At 34.7% G+C, this 18915-nt stretch overlaps 2 protein-coding genes, 1 long non-coding RNA gene and 1 pseudogene across 3 annotated transcripts; 1 reads left to right on the top strand and 3 right to left on the bottom strand.

Moving 5' to 3' along the window:
• Positions 1–3786: 3786 nt before the first annotated feature.
• Positions 3787–5158, top strand: LOC125809987 (synaptotagmin-5-like; annotated as a pseudogene).
• Positions 5159–8955: 3797 nt separating this feature from the next.
• On the bottom strand, positions 8956–10671 carry LOC125809986 (uncharacterized). The gene is made up of 4 exons (XM_049489508.1): positions 10624–10671; positions 9803–10009; positions 9336–9434; positions 8956–9252 (listed from the first exon to the last, which is right to left on the bottom strand). Exons 1-4 carry the CDS (start codon positions 10669–10671, stop codon positions 8956–8958), a joined length of 651 nt encoding a protein of 216 aa, XP_049345465.1.
• A 167-nt stretch (positions 10672–10838) lies between these two features.
• Positions 10839–12538, bottom strand: LOC125809970 (uncharacterized). The gene is made up of 3 exons (XR_007441839.1): positions 12470–12538; positions 11427–11495; positions 10839–10868 (listed from the first exon to the last, which is right to left on the bottom strand). It is a non-coding gene; the product is annotated as an uncharacterized LOC125809970 (long non-coding RNA).
• A 460-nt stretch (positions 12539–12998) lies between these two features.
• On the bottom strand, positions 12999–13838 carry LOC125809985 (uncharacterized). Its single transcript, XM_049489507.1, has 3 exons — positions 13425–13838; positions 13237–13296; positions 12999–13144 (listed from the first exon to the last, which is right to left on the bottom strand). The coding sequence occupies exons 1-3, from the start codon at positions 13663–13665 to the stop codon at positions 12999–13001; spliced, it is 447 nt and encodes a 148-aa protein (XP_049345464.1). The 5' UTR covers positions 13666–13838.
• Positions 13839–18915: the final 5077 nt, after the last annotated feature.

Raw genomic sequence — 18915 nt, 5'->3', positions numbered from 1 at the left:
CTCACAGAGTGAGGATGAGCATATGAGGATTGTGTTAAAAATTCTCAAGGATCATGAGTTGTATGCTAAGTTTAGAAAATATGAGTTTTGATTGAGGTTTGTTGCTCGATGATCTTCGTTGAACGTATTCAAGTCGATCCTAAGAAAATTGAGGAGGTTAAGAATAGGCCTAAATTGTTGTATGTTGTAGACATACAGAGTTTCTTGGGTCTAATAGGTTATTATAGAAATTTCATGGAAAGATTTTTATCTATTGCTTCACCTATGATAACGTTGACTCATAAAAAGGTAAAATTCCTGTGGTGGAAGCTTGTGAGAAGAGTTTCCAAGAGTTGGAGGACAGACTCACTTCAGTCCCTAACTTAAGAATACCGAAAGGACCAGATGGTTTTATGGTTTATTGTGATGCTTCATGATTGGTCTTGGGTGTCTTTTGATGCAACATGTGAAGGTAATTTCTTATTCTTCAAGGCAATTAAAGGTACATGAAAAGAATTATCCAACTTGTGATTTGGAATTAGCGGCGGTAGTGTTTGCTCTAAAGATTTGGTGGCATTACTTATATGGTATTCATGTAGATGTGTTTACCAACCATAAGAATTTGAAATGTGTATTCACTTAAAAAATATTGAATCTTCACAAAAACAATGTCTTTAGTTATTGAAAGATTAAGACATGAGTGTCCTATATCACCCTAGCAAGGGGAATGTGGTGGCAGATGCTCTTAGTCAACTATCGATGGGAAGTGTCGCTCATGATAAGGATGCTAAGAAGGAGTTAGTCCATGATGTTGGTAGGTTGGCCCAATTGGGTGTTCATTTAGTTGGTTCTAATGAAGGTGGTATAGTTCTTCATAATGATTCTGAATCATCTTTTGTATCGGATGTAAAGGCTAAGCAAGATCTTGATCCGGCACTAGTTGAGTTGAAGAAGTCCATTTTAGAAAAATCCAATGAGGCTTTCTCCCAACGTGGAAATGGTGTCCTTCGATATCAAGATTGGTTATGTGTTTCAAATGTTGAAGAGTAGGAAAATCAGATTTTAACAAAGGCTCAAAGTTCTCGGTATTTTATTCACCTATGAGCCACCAAGATGTACCATGATTTGTGAGAAGTCTATTGATGGAAGAGATGAAGGAGGATATTGTGGGATTTGTGGCTAAATTTCTGAATTGTCAACAAGTGAAAGTTGAGCATAAAAAACTGGGTGGTTTGGCCCAAAACATTAGTAATCCTATATTTAAGTGGGAAGATTTGAATATGGACTTCATTAAGGGTTTACCTTGCACTCGTTGACAGTTTGATTCTATTTGGAATATTGTGGCCTGACAAAATTAGCCCACTTTCTTCCCGTTAAGTCTTCATTCTCATCAGAAGATTACACCAACCTTTATATTCGAGAAATGGTAAGATTGCATGGAGTGACCTTGTCCATTATCTTTAATCGTGGTACTGAGTTTACATCTCAATTTTGGAAGTCATTTCAAGAGGTTCTCGGTACTCATGTGAAACTTAGAACGACTTTCCACCCTTAAACCGATGAACAAGACGAGTGTATCATTCATACCTTAGAAGATATGTTACGAGCTTGTGTAATTGACTTCAAGGAAAATTGAGATGATCATTTACCATTAATTAAATTTTAGTATAATAATAACTATTATTCTAGTATTGGGATGGCGCCATTTGAGGCTCTTTTTGGTAGGAGGTGGGGGTATCCTATAGTTTGGTTTGAAGTTGGTGAGGTCTCTTTTATAGGGCTCAATGTCGATACAAGTCATATTTTGATGTTAGAAGAAGAGAAATGTTGATGATTAGGTCTACTTGAAAATTTCACTCATGAATGATGTAATGAGATTCAGAAAGAAAGGAAAGCTTGGTCCCCATATCAAATTTTAAGGCATATTGACAAAGTTCCTTATTAACTTGAATTGCATAATGATTTAGCATAGATACATCATGTATTCCATGTCTCTTTGTTGAAGAATTGTGTTGGAGATTCGACGTCCATAGTGCCTTTAGAAGGGTTGGCAGTTAAAGAGAATATTTTTATGAAAAGGTTCTAGTTGAGATTTTAGACCGACAAGTTCGGAAGTTGAGAAATAAAGAAGTTGCGTCCATGAAGGTACTTTGGAGGAATCAATTAGCCGAGGGTGCTACTTGGGAGGCTGAACCCTATCTGATGTCCCGGTATCCTAATCGCTTTCCCTCCGCTCCTATTTTAGCTTGAGATATTAGCTCATCATGGTTCATTCTTTAGGATTCATGCATTTTATTCATTCTCAAGTCTCCATATGCATGCTATTCTTGCAAACTTTATATTTGATGTTATGATCTAGCTTGGAGTGATTCTCCATGTTTATGAGCATTTTGATGAGATTTGCATTCATGTTGATTTGTTAGCTTCTCTTCTACTCTGTTCATGTTATCTTGAGTACCATTTGAGGATGAATGTCCACAAATGGGAGATATTGTAACACCTTTGAAATGGGAAAAGGGAAGAACTCCATGTTTTGGCTACAGGTTGTGACCTACGAGTCCAGTCTATAGTTCGTAGGAGTTTCTATGGGTCGTAGATTGAACTCGTAGGAATGAGATTGATTTTTTGGAATTTCATGTTTCGGAAGTTGACCTACAAGTATCAAGGACGAACCATAGGAAGTTTGACGGACCATAAGGTGGTTCCATAGAAAGGTCACAGACTTATTATTTGGGCTAGAAGTTGAGAACTACGAAGGGGTCTTCATAACGTACACTACAAGAAAAATGACTTTTAACGAAAGGAAATTCAGTTGTTAAAAGTCCATATCCAGTCGTTAAAGGTCTATAACAACCGGGAAAAAATTGGTCGTCGCCCGTTGTTAAAATCTCCGTCATTAAAGGTTACCGACCGGATTGCATTGCTGGTCGTTAGATATCACTTAGCGACAACGATAAATCCGGTCGCTACATTTACTAACAACGACCACAAATTCCCTTCGTTGATGGTTATTTGGTCATTAAAACATTGAAGTAAAACCACAATTTCCAGTCGTTACAAGTACTTTTAGTGGTCAGATTCTTTCATTGATTACATTACTTTTATCGACCAAGTTTAAATTCCTTTCGTTGCTTTTAATAAATTTAACGACAAAGTTTGTTTTACAAATTTAGTTTCAAATAATTATATATAGTTTTTATATTCCTCGAGCAGTTCCGGATCTTAATATAATTTCTTCTTTTTTCACAAGCCATAAAAATTTAATATAAAATTTCATAATTGTTTTGCCATGAACGAAAACATACTGGAAAACTTGCATATAAATGTGTGTTCAACACAATATCTAAAAAACATAGATGTTCAACATAAGATCTAAATAACATAGATGTTCAACATAAGATCTAAATAACATAGATGTTCAACATAAGATCTAAATAACATAGATGTTCGACATAAGATTATAAAACATACATGTTCGACATCTATCGAATTCTAAAAATTGAGAAAATGAAATAGCTGCACAAGTTAAAACGTCTCTAGATCTGAACCAACAATAAAAAATAATCTTTCTTTTCAACTGGCACCACAATTCTTCAAGAACAGGTTCTTTAATCTTCATCACATTCTTCATCTGTTAAAAAAAACAATTTTAGGTCATTTCATAAAAGAATGTCGGATAGCTATAACTTATAACTTTTAAAGCATAAATCAATCATTTAATCACCAAAGAGCCCAAAAGTTGGCATTGCTTAATTCCCATCAGCTTCAGAACTAGTAAAGTCAAAGTGTGGAGCCAATTTTGGAACAATATAGGGATGTGATTTTTTTCAAAGTTCATTCTTAGTACAGTTGCTCCACAATTCACAGGGATTTCTATTATTGAAGATGGAAGTGAGGGTATAACTATGGAATTAGAGATGCAATGGGATGGGAATCCAAGCATAATACTTGATATCAAGACTTATGTAGATGTAGCACTACCAGTGCAGGTGAAAAACATTAGGTTTACTGGTATTTTCAGGCTCATCTTCAGGCCACTTGTTGATGAGTTTCCTTGCTTCGGAGCTGTATGCTATTCTCCAAAGCAGAAGAAAAAGCTGGATTTTACGCTTAAGTAATTGGTGACGACATGACAGCAATTCCTGGCCTTTCTGATGCAATTGAGGGAACCATCTGGGACGTTGTTGAAGACTCTATCATGTGGCCAATACAAAAAGTTATTCCCATTTTACTTGGGGATTATAGTGACCTTGAACTGAAGCCTACTGGAGTATTAGAGGTGAAACTTGTTCAAGCAAAGAAATTAACAAATAAAGATCTCATTGGAAAATCTAATCCTTTTGCTGTATTATATGTAAGCCCTTTACGAGACAGAATGAACAAGAGCTAACAATGATTTGAACCCAATTTGGAATATGAGCATTTTGAGTTCGTAGTCGAAGATCCATTGACACAACATTTGGTGGTAAAAATCTATGAGGATAAAGGGCTTCAGTCAGCTGAACTAATTGGATGTGCCCATATTTTTTTGAATGAGCTTGAGCCTGGTAAAGTGAAGGATATCTGGTTGAAGTTGGTGAAAGATTTGGAAATTCAGAGAGATAAGAAAAATAGGGTCCAGGTGCACTTGGAGCTATTGTATTGCCCGAATGGCATGAACAATGGGCTAAGTAAGCTATTTTCTCAGAATGAGTCAATGACTTCATTAGAGAGAGTTCTTAAAAACTCGGCAGAAGGAAAAGAAGTTAGTCCAAACGGAAGTGAAATCAACAATAGAAGAGAGGTAATAGTACGAGGGGTACTTTCTGTTACCGTGGTATCAGGTAATGACCTGCCCCCAGCTGATATAGGGGGGAAGGCTGACCCCTACGTCGTTATGATCATGAAGAAGGCTCAAATCAAGAGCAAAACCAGGGTTGTAAATGAAAGTCTAAACCCGGTATGGAATCAAACTTTTGACTTTGTTGTTGAGGACGGATTACATGACATGTTAATGCTGGAAGTCTGGGACCCTGACACATTTGGAAAGGATTTCATGGGGAAATGCATACTGACTTTAAAAAGGGTTCTAATTGAAGGTGAAAACAAAGACTCGTACGAATTAGCCGAGGTTAAATCAGGGAAACTGAACTTGCATCTCAAATGGAATCCACAACCAATATACAGAGACTACCAGTGATGAACATCAAACTTCAATTTTATATTCTTGTTAGTTTTGTACAGGGGGTAAAATTTCTATGATTCCCTAATTGACTGGGAACGACAACACGTATAATAGAATATTTTTTGTACATAATTTATTATAAACAGAAGAGAGATACTGTAAATGTAACGACTAGGAAAAAAATGATAGGTTAAGCAAGAGCCTATGACTTTGTGTTGACTTTATAATGAGGTTCTATGAGGGGTTTATATGTAATTTCATTTTAATTGTGTAACTCCGACAATTTAAAATGAATAAGAAGAAGCTTGAAATTGGAAGTAGTCATTTTTGGAAAAAAATTCAGAATCTGGAAATTCGGCCAAGTGTGGAAATCAGTGAGTTTTTGGCCAACTTTGAGCAGTCATAACTCCTAGCTCAGGATGATCCAGGAGTAGTTCCAGTTATTTTTGGAAAGCCCTTGAAACGATCTTTCCAACGCCACCGAGTTTGCTCGTTTCCGAGTTCGTATGAGCGAGTTATGCCCTTTGAAAGTTGGGCAGTTGGCAGGGCATTTCGGTCTTTTCACAAATCTTTTCTTTTGAGGTTATATTGTTGTGTTAGGCTGTTTGTGGATCATTTTTGTTCCATTTTAAAAGAATAAGAGTTAGGGTTCTTGAGTGAAGAAGAGAAGAAGAGAGGAAGAAGAGGAGTTGGAGCTGGGGTTGAAGATTTCTTGGTGTTTCTTCTTCAAATTTCGTGGGGAATTCATCTTTAAGGTATAGGGATCCTTTATCCTTGATCATTCTTTCTTTCAAGGAGCCCAATCAAAAGGTTTTCAAGGTCTTTCAAATACACCAAAATCCTATTTCGAATTCTAAGCATGGGTCCTTGCCTTAAATGATTTCCAATGATGTTTTATGTTGTTATTAATGATTATTGATGGTTTTAGGAAAGAAATCTTCATGAACCCATGCCTTTACAAATTCTCCAAATTTGGCCTAAAGTGGGTGTATTGATTTTGTGTAATTTGATGGACGATTATTGTGTAAATTGTTGTGGGCTGTTCATGTATGTATTTATCTATGTTGAATTGTTAAGAATTGTTATTGAATTGAAGGATGTGGGATGTTAGCCTTGAATGGGCAAAATTGTGAATTGGTCTTCATGTTGATTATGGGCTTATGCTTAGCTTAGTTTGTATAGTTGAATGTTGTTATTATCATTGTTATTGTATTGTTAATTGTTGGAATATGAGGATGATGAAGATTGCCATGGAAAGAGGGTAAGTTGATCAAACTTGATAAATATTGTATAATTGGCATGAAATTGAGCATTGTGGCTTATGGCCTTTGAAAAGGGTGGTAAGATGGCTTGATCTCTTAGTATTAATATAATTGTTATTGGTTGGTTTGATCCACCTTTGGTGGAGGTGGTTATTTGTTGTATTATTGTGAATTGAGGCCATGAAGGGCATTATGTGAATGTTATTATATTGTTGTATTATTATACACATATGAGGCTATATGTAAAGTCCTATATGAAGCTATATGTAGAGTTTGATGTGAAGCTATATGTGAAGGTATGATGTGAATGAGTTTTATATGAAGCTATATGTGAAGGTATGATGTGAATGAGTTTTATGTGATCTTGTGATGATCCTATGTAAAGTGGATAACATTGTGAGTTAAAGTATGATTTCTTATGATGTATATATGAAATGATGTTGGATTATGAAGTATCCTTAAATGAAAATGTTGTGACTTGGTTGGTAGACTAAAGTGTCCCTCCTTGTTACTTAAAGTCTTGAATGCATGAATGTGTGAAATGGGCAGAACTAAGAAATGGTGCCCTTTCTATAAATGCTAAAAGAGGAATTCTAGGCCAAGACTTGAATCGGCAAAACTAAGAAATGGTGCCCTTTCATAAGTCTAGCTTTCCTAAGTAAATGTAAAACCATGAAATCGGTAGACCTAATGGTGGTAGCCCTTCTCATGTGTGAAATGATGAACCTTGGACCGGCAGGCTTAAGGCACCCTTAATGAAAAATCGGTAGGCCTAAGGCACCCTTCCAGGGGGATTTAATGAGCTATCCTTATGAACCTTGATTGGCCATGACTAAGAAATGGGGCCTTTCTTGGGAAGAGGTACTATGAGTTGGTTGAACTAGAAAAGGAACCTTCTCTAAGTACATGTGTGATTGAATACTCTATGGGAAACAAGGCTAGCACCGAGTGGATGTGGTTAGGAAGGTGGCCTAGTTGAGTATGAGATTAGGCACAATGAACTTCCTTGGACATCCCCTAAACCATGTGCCTACATGGGCTGCTTACTAGTTCTACCTTTGGCAAGTAGAACAACCTCCACGGAGTAGGATAGACTCCGGATTCCATACCTAGCTAGTATGGTCTATGTCGGTTATGCCTATTCCCATCATGTGGGATTTGCACTCTAGTTATAGGATAGGTTCTACAACGTGTAGGTAGTAGTATGGGATGCTATCTACACATGGCACGAGTAGGCTTTGAAGATACTAAAGTGAGTTCCCTAAGTCTAACGACTATTATGTGAAAGTCCCCTTATGTGCTTGAATGTCTCCAAAATGGTTTCTTAAAGAATGTTGGCCTATTGATGTTATGTTGTAAAGGAAATGTCCTTATCTAAGGTAATCTTGAGGAACACTTAAGTGTGCTTGAAGAGGTTGTATGGGCGGTCACTTTTTGTCTTACTCAAGTGTGTCTTAAGATTATATTAGGTAGAGGTCCTATGGTAATGAAATGACATGTGTTCTTTTAAAGTTAGGCATGAGTTGTATATAGACATATGTTGATTATATGTATGGTGGGCTATGGTCTTATATGTTAATGTTGACTTGTATTATGTCTCTTATACTTGTAAAGGAAAGGTTTTATCAAATTGATATAAAAGCATTTATTCTTTGAAAATGTCCTTTTTGACATGTTTTTGCATGGTCTCCATACTTAGTACTTAATTGTGCTAACCCCTTTCTTTCCCTTTTTTGAACTAAAGTGTAGGGATTTGGAGAAGATGACATGTCATGGCTTTGATAGGTTTCTAAGTGTTGAAGATGAAGACTTGATGAGTTCTCATAGATTCGAGGACAATACCCAATACGTTCTTTTATGTCTTTTAGTATTGTTTAAGTTGTGTACGGGATTAGTCCCGAAATTTGTACTCTAAAGTATTAGATGGTTTTGAGACATCATGTATAAAGTCTAGAAAGTCTTCCGCTTGCTATTGTTTTTTTTAATGAAATGTTTTCTTGGTAAAGAAAGTTTTTAATTCCTTATGGTTTTAGTGTCTATGCGATGAATGAATGCTAAGAGGCTTGCATTAGACCTCTTCGAGGTCGAGTACGCCGGTTACGACTAGGGGGTGATCCCGGGTCGTGACAGTAAAGCTGTGAAACTTTTGAAGAGAAGCTGGAGTTGAAGCTGGACAAGAATAAAAATTGAGTAATTTTTCAAAAAAAAAAGAAAGTTCAACAAGTTTAGAGATAATTATTCTAAAACTATAACACAGTAAGGATTTAACACGCAACACAAATACTAAGGTGAACATGCAGGAAAGGAACTCAGTTCAGAACAAAGGAATACATCCTGATTAAAATAGAGATATGCATAATTCTATAAGCATGTAGTCTCGTTCATCATGGAAAGTAGTACAACTAAAGACTGTCTACCCTCTAAAATAAACTTATCATAGAAAGACAGACCACTGCATTAGCAAAGCCGTTATCAAAGATGAGCATTTGTTAATGCCATCACTAAATTCATTGAAAAATACACATCATGGAATAGCTAATGAAAAGTTTGCTAACCTGGTGGAAGTGATGGAGGTGATGGATGCTGACGAACCACTATACTTTCAAGGCGATCATATTTACTCTCTAGAATATCAATACGCTTTTGTAGTGATTCCTTTTCTTTTTGAGTTATTTTCAGTTCTTCCAACAATGCAGCCTTAGAAGTACTACCACCTTTCAACTCCTTAGTGGTTATCCCACCACCAAATCCAACCGCATGACTTTTGCATTGAGGTCCAAAGCACCTTTCCACTACCTCAATATTAGTAAGAGACGGTTCAGATTGTACAAGCTCTTGAATTTCAGCCTATAAAATACAAGAATGTTTAAAATATTTCAATTAATCAATCTAGAGAGAAAATGTTAAATGAAATTTATCGATAAACATACGTATTTTTCATTTGTTTCGGGTTCGACAAGCTCATTTCCCTTTTTACGAGTCTCAAAGAAGATAGTTGCCATGTTTGGTGGATTACCATCTTTGCCTCCCTTAACAATAAAAAAAAGTAAGTACTATAAGATCTTTTATAGAAAAAGGAGGTTTCCTTTTAGGGTTTCATGATTTACTTACCAGTTCGTAAATAATCTCTCTTATAGGCTTGCTACCAGTACGATGAGGCATACACAACTTAGACCTGTTGATTGTGTTTCTTGTACTTGATTTCTGCATTAACACAAGCTGAAATTATCACAAGCTTCTTTCATGATTCTATTTTTATTCTTAAATTAACTTTTGTAACTACTTTGTATCCTCTTGATCACAAATGAAATCATTTAATCAAAAGAACTATTCCAAAACAGTAATCATATGTGACTTGGAAATAAAATGATATTAATCAATAGCTATGCAATCATACCTTAAACTTATCAGATAAAAAATCTTCCTTGACCAACCATTCCCAATCACTCTTGTCTACTCCTATCGACACATCTTTTAGAACCTCGTGCAATGACTTGGATTTCATATTCTTGTGCAACGATCCTCTCCAATTGTTCCAAAGCTTTCTCATATGTTGCAAAACATTATCTCTTTGATCATTCATTTTATCACAGTCAAACTTTTCCTGAAATAGAGAAAAATATCATCAGAATCAGAGAAAGACACATTTGATTGCAAGTTAATGTTCTTGATTAATGGATTGAAGGGTTGATCTTACATGTCAACTATTTAAGAGCTTTGTATAGGGAGGTACTGCAGATCAGAGAAAGACACCTTTGATTGCTTGGGATAAGGTGTGCCTCCCATATATAATTTTTGAGGACCAAAAGTTAAGGGATGCATGAAATGGAATGAAGCTTATGTTGGCAAACTACTATATGAAAGGTTTCAGAATAGCACATCCTCTGGGTAACATGGACACATGCAGTGTATATGAAGTAATATGGCAATATATGAGACTGAACATGCAGGTGCAAGATGCAAATTGTTGTTTATGTTTAACAGGGGTAGTAGAAATTCCTCAACACTGAGTGTGAATGGATCACGAAACTAAATATAGAGTGCATAGTAAGACTGAGGAGGGGAATTCTTTGTTTGTTTTGGTATAGCTATTCTTAAACAAAGGCAACATCATAGTATTCTAAACAAACACAAGAAGAAGAGGAAAAAATATTGTTAGTATAGTAGCAGCGGTATCAGGCCAGCGAAAATAAAATAGAGTAATGTTGTTATTCTTACTGTAACAACTGCCCACATATGCTCAATTTTATGCTCTTCAATATCCATCCATGAGTGTACCCGCAATGGGCACATATTATGATGAAGAACTAGCAAACCCAAGTGTCTCGTAAATGAGGTGTGATTCCCAACAACTCGATTTTGATACAAAGTGACTTTTAACTTTTCTCCAGGTCTTAATCACAAAATATTCTTACAAATGTTTGTTCCCCTCCCCTTGGTTGTCCTATCATATTCACATGGACCTGCAAAATTTAAAGTAAGTCAACTATGCTCTTTGATATAAATTTGATCTTTAGTGCTAAACCATCAAAAGAATCTGGAGAATACTCCAGTAGTTAAGTTTTAGGTGTCAACTTTTGAAATTATTATTGTATACAATGGTCTGGTATTTTTAGATCTATTAGACCAAATATGCAAAATAACATTTTATCTGGTTTTCGACAAGTACCCATCCATAGTTCCAAACCAAGTGACAACTAGACAAAGCAGGCAGAACATTGCCCATTGCAGAGATAAGGCCTCAAGTTGCCAAAAAAAATGTGATACAGAAAGGGGCAACTAGCAGTGAAATAAATATTGGAAAGCTTAAGATCACAAATCAGTGACTTTCAATATTTAGAAACATTCATTCAGAAAATCACAATTGATGAATCAAGAATCGGTGGAGGTTAATATGGTTAGGACTAGTGAAAAAAATAATAATGAAGCATCAGATGTCAAATACATAGGAATAATAACTTTTTGGCTATTTTACCAGTAACATCAAGAAAAGAAAATATCACACGGAAGAAAATACATACTAGTTTGATTTCTCGTAGCATCTTCAGCCACTTCAATCACTTTTTTTGCCTTTTTAGACTTTGATAGACCTGCAAATTATAATATTAAAACAAAATAACACTTCAAGCCAACTAAGAACAACAAAGAATTACACAAAAGAAAGTAATATATACTAGTATCACTTCTCTGAACATCTCAATACACTTCATTCATTTTTTCTCCTTTATCATATCCAACTGGACCTGCAAAGTTTAAAGTAAGTCAACTATGCTCTTTGATATAAATTGATCATTAGCACTAAATAATCAAAAGAAACTGGAGAATGATCCAGTAGATATGTTTTAGGTGTCAAGTTTTGAAATTATTAATGTATACAATGGTCTGGTCTCTATAATATTGTAAGACAGAATATCCAACCATGCTATCGGGTCACTAAATTTCCTTCGCCTTTGAGAGGTACCAATCCACAGTTCCAAACCAAGGGACAACTAGACAAAGCAGGTAGAACAAATGTGAGAATCCCCACAACTATATTTCTTTTATCCATGTGATTTTACAACACAGTTCCAAACCAAGTGACAACTAGACAAAACAGGCAGAACATTGCCCATTGCATGAGATAAGGCCTCAAGTTGCCAAAAAAAAATTAATACAGAAAGGGGCTACTAGCAGTGGAATAAATATTGGAAAACTTAAGATCCCAAATCAGTGACTTTCACTTTTTAGAAACTTTCATTCAGAAAATCACAATTGATAAATCAAGAATCGATGGAGGTTAATATGGTTAGGACTAGTGAAAGGACACATAATGAAGCATCAGATGTCAAATACATAGGAAAAATAACTTTTCGGCTATTTTACCGGTAACATCAAGAAAAGAAAATATCACACGGAAGAAAATGCATACTAGTTTCATTTCTCATAGCATCTTTAGCCACTTCAATCACTTTTTTTTTTACCTTTTTAGACTTAAAAAGACCTGCAAATTATAATATTAAAACAAAATAAAACTTCTAGCCAACTAACAACAACAAAGAATTACACAAAAGAAAGTAATATATACTAGTATCACTTCTCTGAACATCTCGATACACTTCAGTCATATTTTCTGCCCTATCATATCCAACTGGACCTACAAAGTATAAGAGGACTATAATTTAAATGCACTCCCATGTGTAAACATTTTAATTTGTACTTGAGAAATATAAATCAGGCTCCCCAACTAATACTTATTTATTTTCAAGGTTCTAAAAGTTACTTCTTCTTTCACCATGAGAGATAACAACATTATTGTTTAATATAAGATTGACAAATAACTTTTCACTCACATCAATCTTAGTTTGACTAAAATAAAATTAAATATTCACTCTAATAGAGATATCAAAGCTTAATATTAATGCCTATTGCAAGAGATCAGGCCTTAAGTTGCCAAAAAATAAAATGTGATATAGAAAGGGGAATGGACAACATCTAAGAAAGATGTTGCTAAAGCAGGATTGCAATTCTTCCCGAATGGAGAGTTGCTGAGACATATAATTACTAGTATTGCCCTTATCTCAAAGGTCCTTGTTCCTGAAAATGCTAGTCATATGCTAACATATCTTCCTAGGGAAGCGATTCATAGATAACTTTTTTGCTGATTTACAAGTAACAACAAGAAAATACTTACTAGTTTGATTTCCCTTAGAAACTTGAGCCACTCCAACCACTTTTTTTTCCTTTCTAGATTCAAATGGACCTGCAAATTTAAGTGCAAGTAAAAAAAAAATCAAGACTTCAATTCAACTAACAAAAAGAAGTTTCATAAATAAAATAAAATAGTAGTATCACTTCTTTGGGAAACTCGAGGCACTTCAATCACTTTTTTGGACTTGTCAAATTCAAATGGACCTGCAAATTTTGATGGAAGTCAACCAAAATAAGAAGTTTATTCTCTTTAGTAACAAAAAGAATACAAAGGAGATTAAGTAGAGAAAGCTAAGCAGAATTTCTTGATCAAACAAATTAACCAGACTAACTCTTTTGCAAATGATTACTTCTTTGAGTATCTCGAGTCACTTCCGCTTCTAGAAAGAGGGCGTCATTGTCTTCCATTGGATTAAAATCAGGAGGCACAGGGATACTTTTCTTAGCTGGCTTGTTTCGACTAGAAGTTGTTGTAGTATTTCTATTTTCGCCAATCATAGTCCTTTTTTCATCATTAATCCTTAAGCTTTGTCCCTGACCCCTTGCATCATTGGTCAAAGTGTATTGATTCATTTCAGCTTCTTGATGGAGGGGAGCATTGTCTTCCTTTTCCTCAAAAGAAGGATGCACATGGAAACTATTATCTGCTAGCTTATTCAACTAAGAAGTTGCTGTATAGTAACTTCTATTTTTGGCAATCAAAGTCCTTTGTTCAGCATTAACTCTGATAGTGCTCATAGTTTTCAAACTTTGACCAAGTCCCTTTGCTAAGGCACCTGGCTGAATGAGTTCATGCTTGGGAATTTTAGAAGTTTGTCCCATTTCATACTTCAGAGTTTTTGAGGGATTCATGTCAACCTAGATAATACAAAAAAAAAAAAATAAGAGCAAAGTCTTCCAAACAAAAGTTCAAATAGGTTTGGAAGTTTTTCATAAGAAGAAATGTGAATTGAAAACACATTCAGAAAAGAGACACATGTACATGTAACATAGGTTCCTTGCATGAACCATTACTACTATAGTAAGATCAAGGTAACATTAAAGACCAAGTTCATCAAACAAATTTTCATAGAAATACTATAAAGAATCATTACCATAAAAAAATTAATAAAGTGAAAGAAAGCATGACAAAGCTCCAAACGTCAATGAGTTCTTTTTCTTTTCACTTGTGTAGAGTTATCTAACTCTTCTAAGTCGTCATTCTTTTTTTCCAAATTATCAAAAGAATCACGGGGTTGAACATTTTGCACTATGTGCCAACCTTTATTGGAATGATCGATAGCATAAAATACTTGTGATGCTTGGCTAGCTAATACAAATGGCTTATTTATTTTCAAATATCGCCGACGGTTAACACTTACAAAGCCATATTCATCCATTTTAACTCCCCTCTTTTGATCATACACATCAAACCACATACACCGGAATAAAACCACTCTTCTTCCCCCCAACAAATTGTAATTCAAGAACTTCGGTTAACTCGCCATAGTAATTCATATGGTTTTGTTCTTCACCGGTCTCACCTACTACAACCACTCCACAATTTTGAGTTTTCAAATATTGATCATACTCTTTCACATGAAACCTATATCCATTAACAATATGGCCTTTGAATCTTGTGACATATGGCATAGGGCCACGTGATAAAGATAGCAAATCTTACATTCTCTTACTATCATCATGTTTGTATAATCCTGCAACGTAACAACATCAAATAGCTTTTTAGAAAATAATATTTAATTGCATACTTGATTTAAGAAAACTGATTAATTTCTACTAACCTTTTTTTGTAGCCAACTAATGAATTTTCTATTCCACTCCACATCGGAACTTTGTTGAGAGGTCTCACTATAAATTTGTGAAAATTCTCTAACAAAGAATTGAAGATTTACATGTTATTTTAAATTAAATATAGACAAGGTATAAATAAATTATTAGGTTAAATCAATACTTACTCGAGAAATGGTTGAATTTCAACACAGTTCTTCAAAATATAATAAAGTGTGTCCTCCATATCGTTTGAATAAAGCTTGTCTGGTGTGCTACCCTTTAAACTTTTTCCAGGTTCACAAAATATTGTCAAACCACCCTCAGATTCAATTACATCACCATCATAATTTCTTTCCGGACAATTAAACTTTGTCTTTATTGTATTCAAATACCTTGAACATAAAGCCATACATTCAACTGCTAAATATCCCTCTACAATCGAACGTTCAGGGTGAGCCATATTACCAATAAAACACTTCAAAAAGTGTAGGTATCTCTCTATTGGATACATCTATCGTTATTGAATTGGTCCGGTAATCTTAGCTTCATCAAGTAGCTGAATAGACAAGTGCACCATGACATCAAAAAATGCAGGAGGGAACGCCTTTTCTAACTTACACAATGTTATTGGTATTTGAGCTTCTATTTGTTCCAACTCCTCTACGCTCAAACATTTTGCTCCAAGCACTTTGAAAAAAATAGACAACTCAATAAGTGGTTCAGACACGAATTTGCAAAGCATACCACGCATGGCAAGAGGAAGTAAATGTTGTAGAATTATATGATAATCATGACTTTTTAATCCTGAAATTTTTTTATCCTTAAGGTTGACACATTGAGAAATATTTGAGGAATATCCATCTGGGACCTTTAAATTCCTCAAAAATTTGAAAAACTTTTGCCTATCTTCATCAGATAATGTGTAAGGTGTTGCTGGCAACTCATATTTATCTCCATTTTGTATTGGATGCAATTCTTTTCGTATTTTCATTTGTTGTAAATCCAACCGAGTACTCAAGGTGTCTTTTGTTTTCCCTTTGACATCTAAGATTGTCCCCAAAATACTGTCACATATATTCTTTTCAATGTGCATCACATCAAGATTATGTCGCAACAATAAGGTTTTCCAATATGGAAGATCAAAGAATATACTCTTCTTATTCCAGTTATCACCCCTTTTCTTGTGTGATATTTTAATCTTCTTCTGTGGATCCTTTGTTAATGGCAACCCATCTAAATCAGCAACCTGATCAAGAATATCATCACCACACAACATTTCAGGCGGTAGCCTGTGCTCAATAATAGTGTTATCAAATGACGCTTTATCATTTCTCTATTTGTGATTAATAGGAAGATAGCGTCTATGGCCCATATAACACTGTTTTTGGCCATTTACTAGCCTTGTATAGTGTGCTTTTTTATTGCAACATGGGCAAGCCAGTTTTCCTTTTGTACTCCATCCAAACAAATTTTCATTTGCTGGAAAGTCATTAATGGTCCACAACAAAGATGCATGTAACGTAAAATTCTTTCTAGTTGTGCATCGAATGTCTCGACTACACTTTCCCATAATTCATTCAACTCCTCTATCAAAGGTTGCAGATAGACATCAATTGCATCACCAGGACTCTCAGGGCCAAGTATAAGCATTGACAAAATAAAATTATGTTGCTTCATGCAAAGCCAAGGTGGCAAATTATAAGGAATAAGTACCACGGGCCAAATGTTGTACGGAGTTTTTGAAATTCCAAATGGTTGGAAACCATCACTAGCAAGTCCAAGTCGTACATTACGAGGCTCAGCAGCAAAAGATGGGTGAAGCTCATCAAATTTTTTCCATGCCATTGAATCACCTAGATGCCTCATTATTCCATTGTCAACTCTTTTGTCATGATGCCACGACATCAAAGGAGATATCTTTGAGCACATAAATAATCTTTGAAGCCTTGGCTTTAGAGGAAAATAACGTAAAATCTTGCATGGTATCTGTAAGCATCTAAAGTTTCAATCCTGAAATACAGTAAATAGGAAAAGAAAAAATAGCAAGCAAACAATAATATTTGTATTTGAATAAATGCGAAGGTTACAATCTTTATAAAATCTCTTAAAAGAAGATATGTAATCCCCTGATTCTTCTCTTCCACAGATGTTCTTGATTTGGCGGAATACTTGCGGCTCAATACTTGGAGCGAAGACTTCTTTGTATGCGGAAGACTTGCAGATCACCAATGAAGAGCAACTATGTATTTCTGTGTGTATGTATGTGTGTATCTCCCCCTTTTGGTCTTATGAAGACCTCTTTATATAGGCTTGAGCTAGGGCTTTAGGGGTATTTTGGTCCAAGCAATTTTGACCCCTAGGCCTGAAGAATATGAGTTGGGCTCATCTTGTCAAATTAATGGACTGGCCCAAATGTTATTTGAACTTGATTTAAGTCATATAATTCTGACATAAATATTAATTCGACTTTATTAACCAATAATTTGACTTGGTCAATGTATCATGAATTTAAGATTTAATCCAAATTTAGTATGGATTTATCAATAAAACTTCACTGTCTACAATATCTTTTTTCCTTTTTTCAATTTTGTTTCCTGACTATGTTTATCATCCTTCCATCTAGATGCACCACAAACTTTGCAAGATTGAAGACAATTATCATCCTTCCAATATAACATGCAATCATTCTTACATGCATCAAGCTTCTTACATGAAAGCCCAAGATCTCGAATTACATTCTTTGCCTCATAATATGAATCCGACAAGTTTGTTCCATCCAACAATAAATGATCTTTCAAAAACTTCAACAACATCGTAAATGACTCATTACTCCAATGACCAATACTTTTAAGGTGAAGCAATTTAACCAATGTAGAAAGCTTAGAAACTTTTGCACTTTCATATAATGGTAGATCAAGATCTTTCAATAGCCTATAAAATCTTTTTGCTTCATCATTTGGTTCCTCCTCCTCCATCAAATCATCACCACTATTATTCATATTATCTCCATTAAAATCGGGGTACAAATCTCTCAGCAAACCATCTATTTCATCCTCACCATCATCCTCTTCAATGTCATTATCATCTATTTTTTCAAAATTTGATTGTTCTTCACCTGACATTACCCCATGGTGATACCAAAGAGTATAACTTGGTATTATCCCATGTACTATTAAATGTGACCTAACTACAACATGTGTTCTAGAAGTTGCATTACCACATTTAATACATGGACAATGTATCAACTGCGGTTCTCCTAATTTTGTAAAAGCATAATCCAAGAAAGTCTCCACCCCATCTATATAAGCAATAGCAAGTCTATCTTTAATGAGTTCCATCCATTGTTTATTAGGCACCATTATCTCCATGCATGTAAAATAGATATAACAGTACATTAGTATAACAACAAAATAATACTAATTCGATATTTACTTTTAGAGTTATACATTCATACACAATAGATGCATATAGTTATATACGTATTACAACAAAAAATCAAGAAACAAACACTTAATCTATACTTACACAAGAAACACACATAAATATTCACAAGATGGTAATAAAAAGGTTACAAAAATTGGAATAGTCCAAATTCCATGACAAAAGACTCTAGCAATTCAAGAAAATCCAACATATAATAGTAAAAGACCAAATATTTCAAAATAATAATTTTTTCAGGTATTTTCTAAACATCAATAGTAAAAGACCAAATAGTTTCTACGTTTATGGTTATGAACTGAATATACAAAGCAGGTTCACAACAAATTTATAAAACTATAAACAAAGGTTAGAGAAATCCTACAATCTAATCTGATTATATTAGAAGAAGAGTATGTAAAGACTGAAGAAAAAAGGTGAAATATTTTATATTTTTTTGTTTGTAGCATTTAAATTTTGTTACAGTAGTGCACTTTTTTATTACCTATATTGAACACATCAAAGTTTTGATAGTGCGTGATAGTTCAACATTTTATGATGCTCATACCACTGTTGATGAAACACAGTAAAAGATCGCAACCAATAGTACCTCTTAAAAAATGGCCAATAAAACTA

Source organism: Solanum verrucosum, unplaced genomic scaffold (genome assembly GCF_900185275.1).
Source record: "Solanum verrucosum unplaced genomic scaffold, falcon-dt-bn FXZP01000257.1, whole genome shotgun sequence".
Lineage (NCBI taxonomy): Eukaryota > Viridiplantae > Streptophyta > Magnoliopsida > Solanales > Solanaceae > Solanum > Solanum verrucosum.
Note: the sequence above shows the minus strand (reverse complement) of the source record. Positions and strands in the feature narration are given on the sequence as shown.

Excerpts from the sequence above, each read along its gene's own strand:
- LOC125809986 (XM_049489508.1), bottom strand. The coding sequence starts at position 10,671 with ATGGATATTGAAGAGCATAAAATTGAGCATATGTGGGCAGTTGTTACA. Across the intron at positions 10,010-10,623 it reads ATATGTGGGCAGTTGTTACA|GAAAAGTTTGACTGTGATAA; the intron begins GTAAGAATAACA and ends TCTCTATTTCAG. Across the intron at positions 9,253-9,335 it reads CCGAAACAAATGAAAAATAC|GCTGAAATTCAAGAGCTTGT; the intron begins GTATGTTTATCG and ends TGTATTTTATAG.
- LOC125809985 (XM_049489507.1), bottom strand. The coding sequence starts at position 13,665 with ATGAATCAATACACTTTGACCAATGATGCAAGGGGTCAGGGACAAAGC. Across the intron at positions 13,297-13,424 it reads AAGTAATCATTTGCAAAAGA|GTCCATTTGAATTTGACAAG; the intron begins GTTAGTCTGGTT and ends CAAAATTTGCAG. Across the intron at positions 13,145-13,236 it reads GCCTCGAGTTTCCCAAAGAA|GTCCATTTGAATCTAGAAAG; the intron begins GTGATACTACTA and ends TTAAATTTGCAG.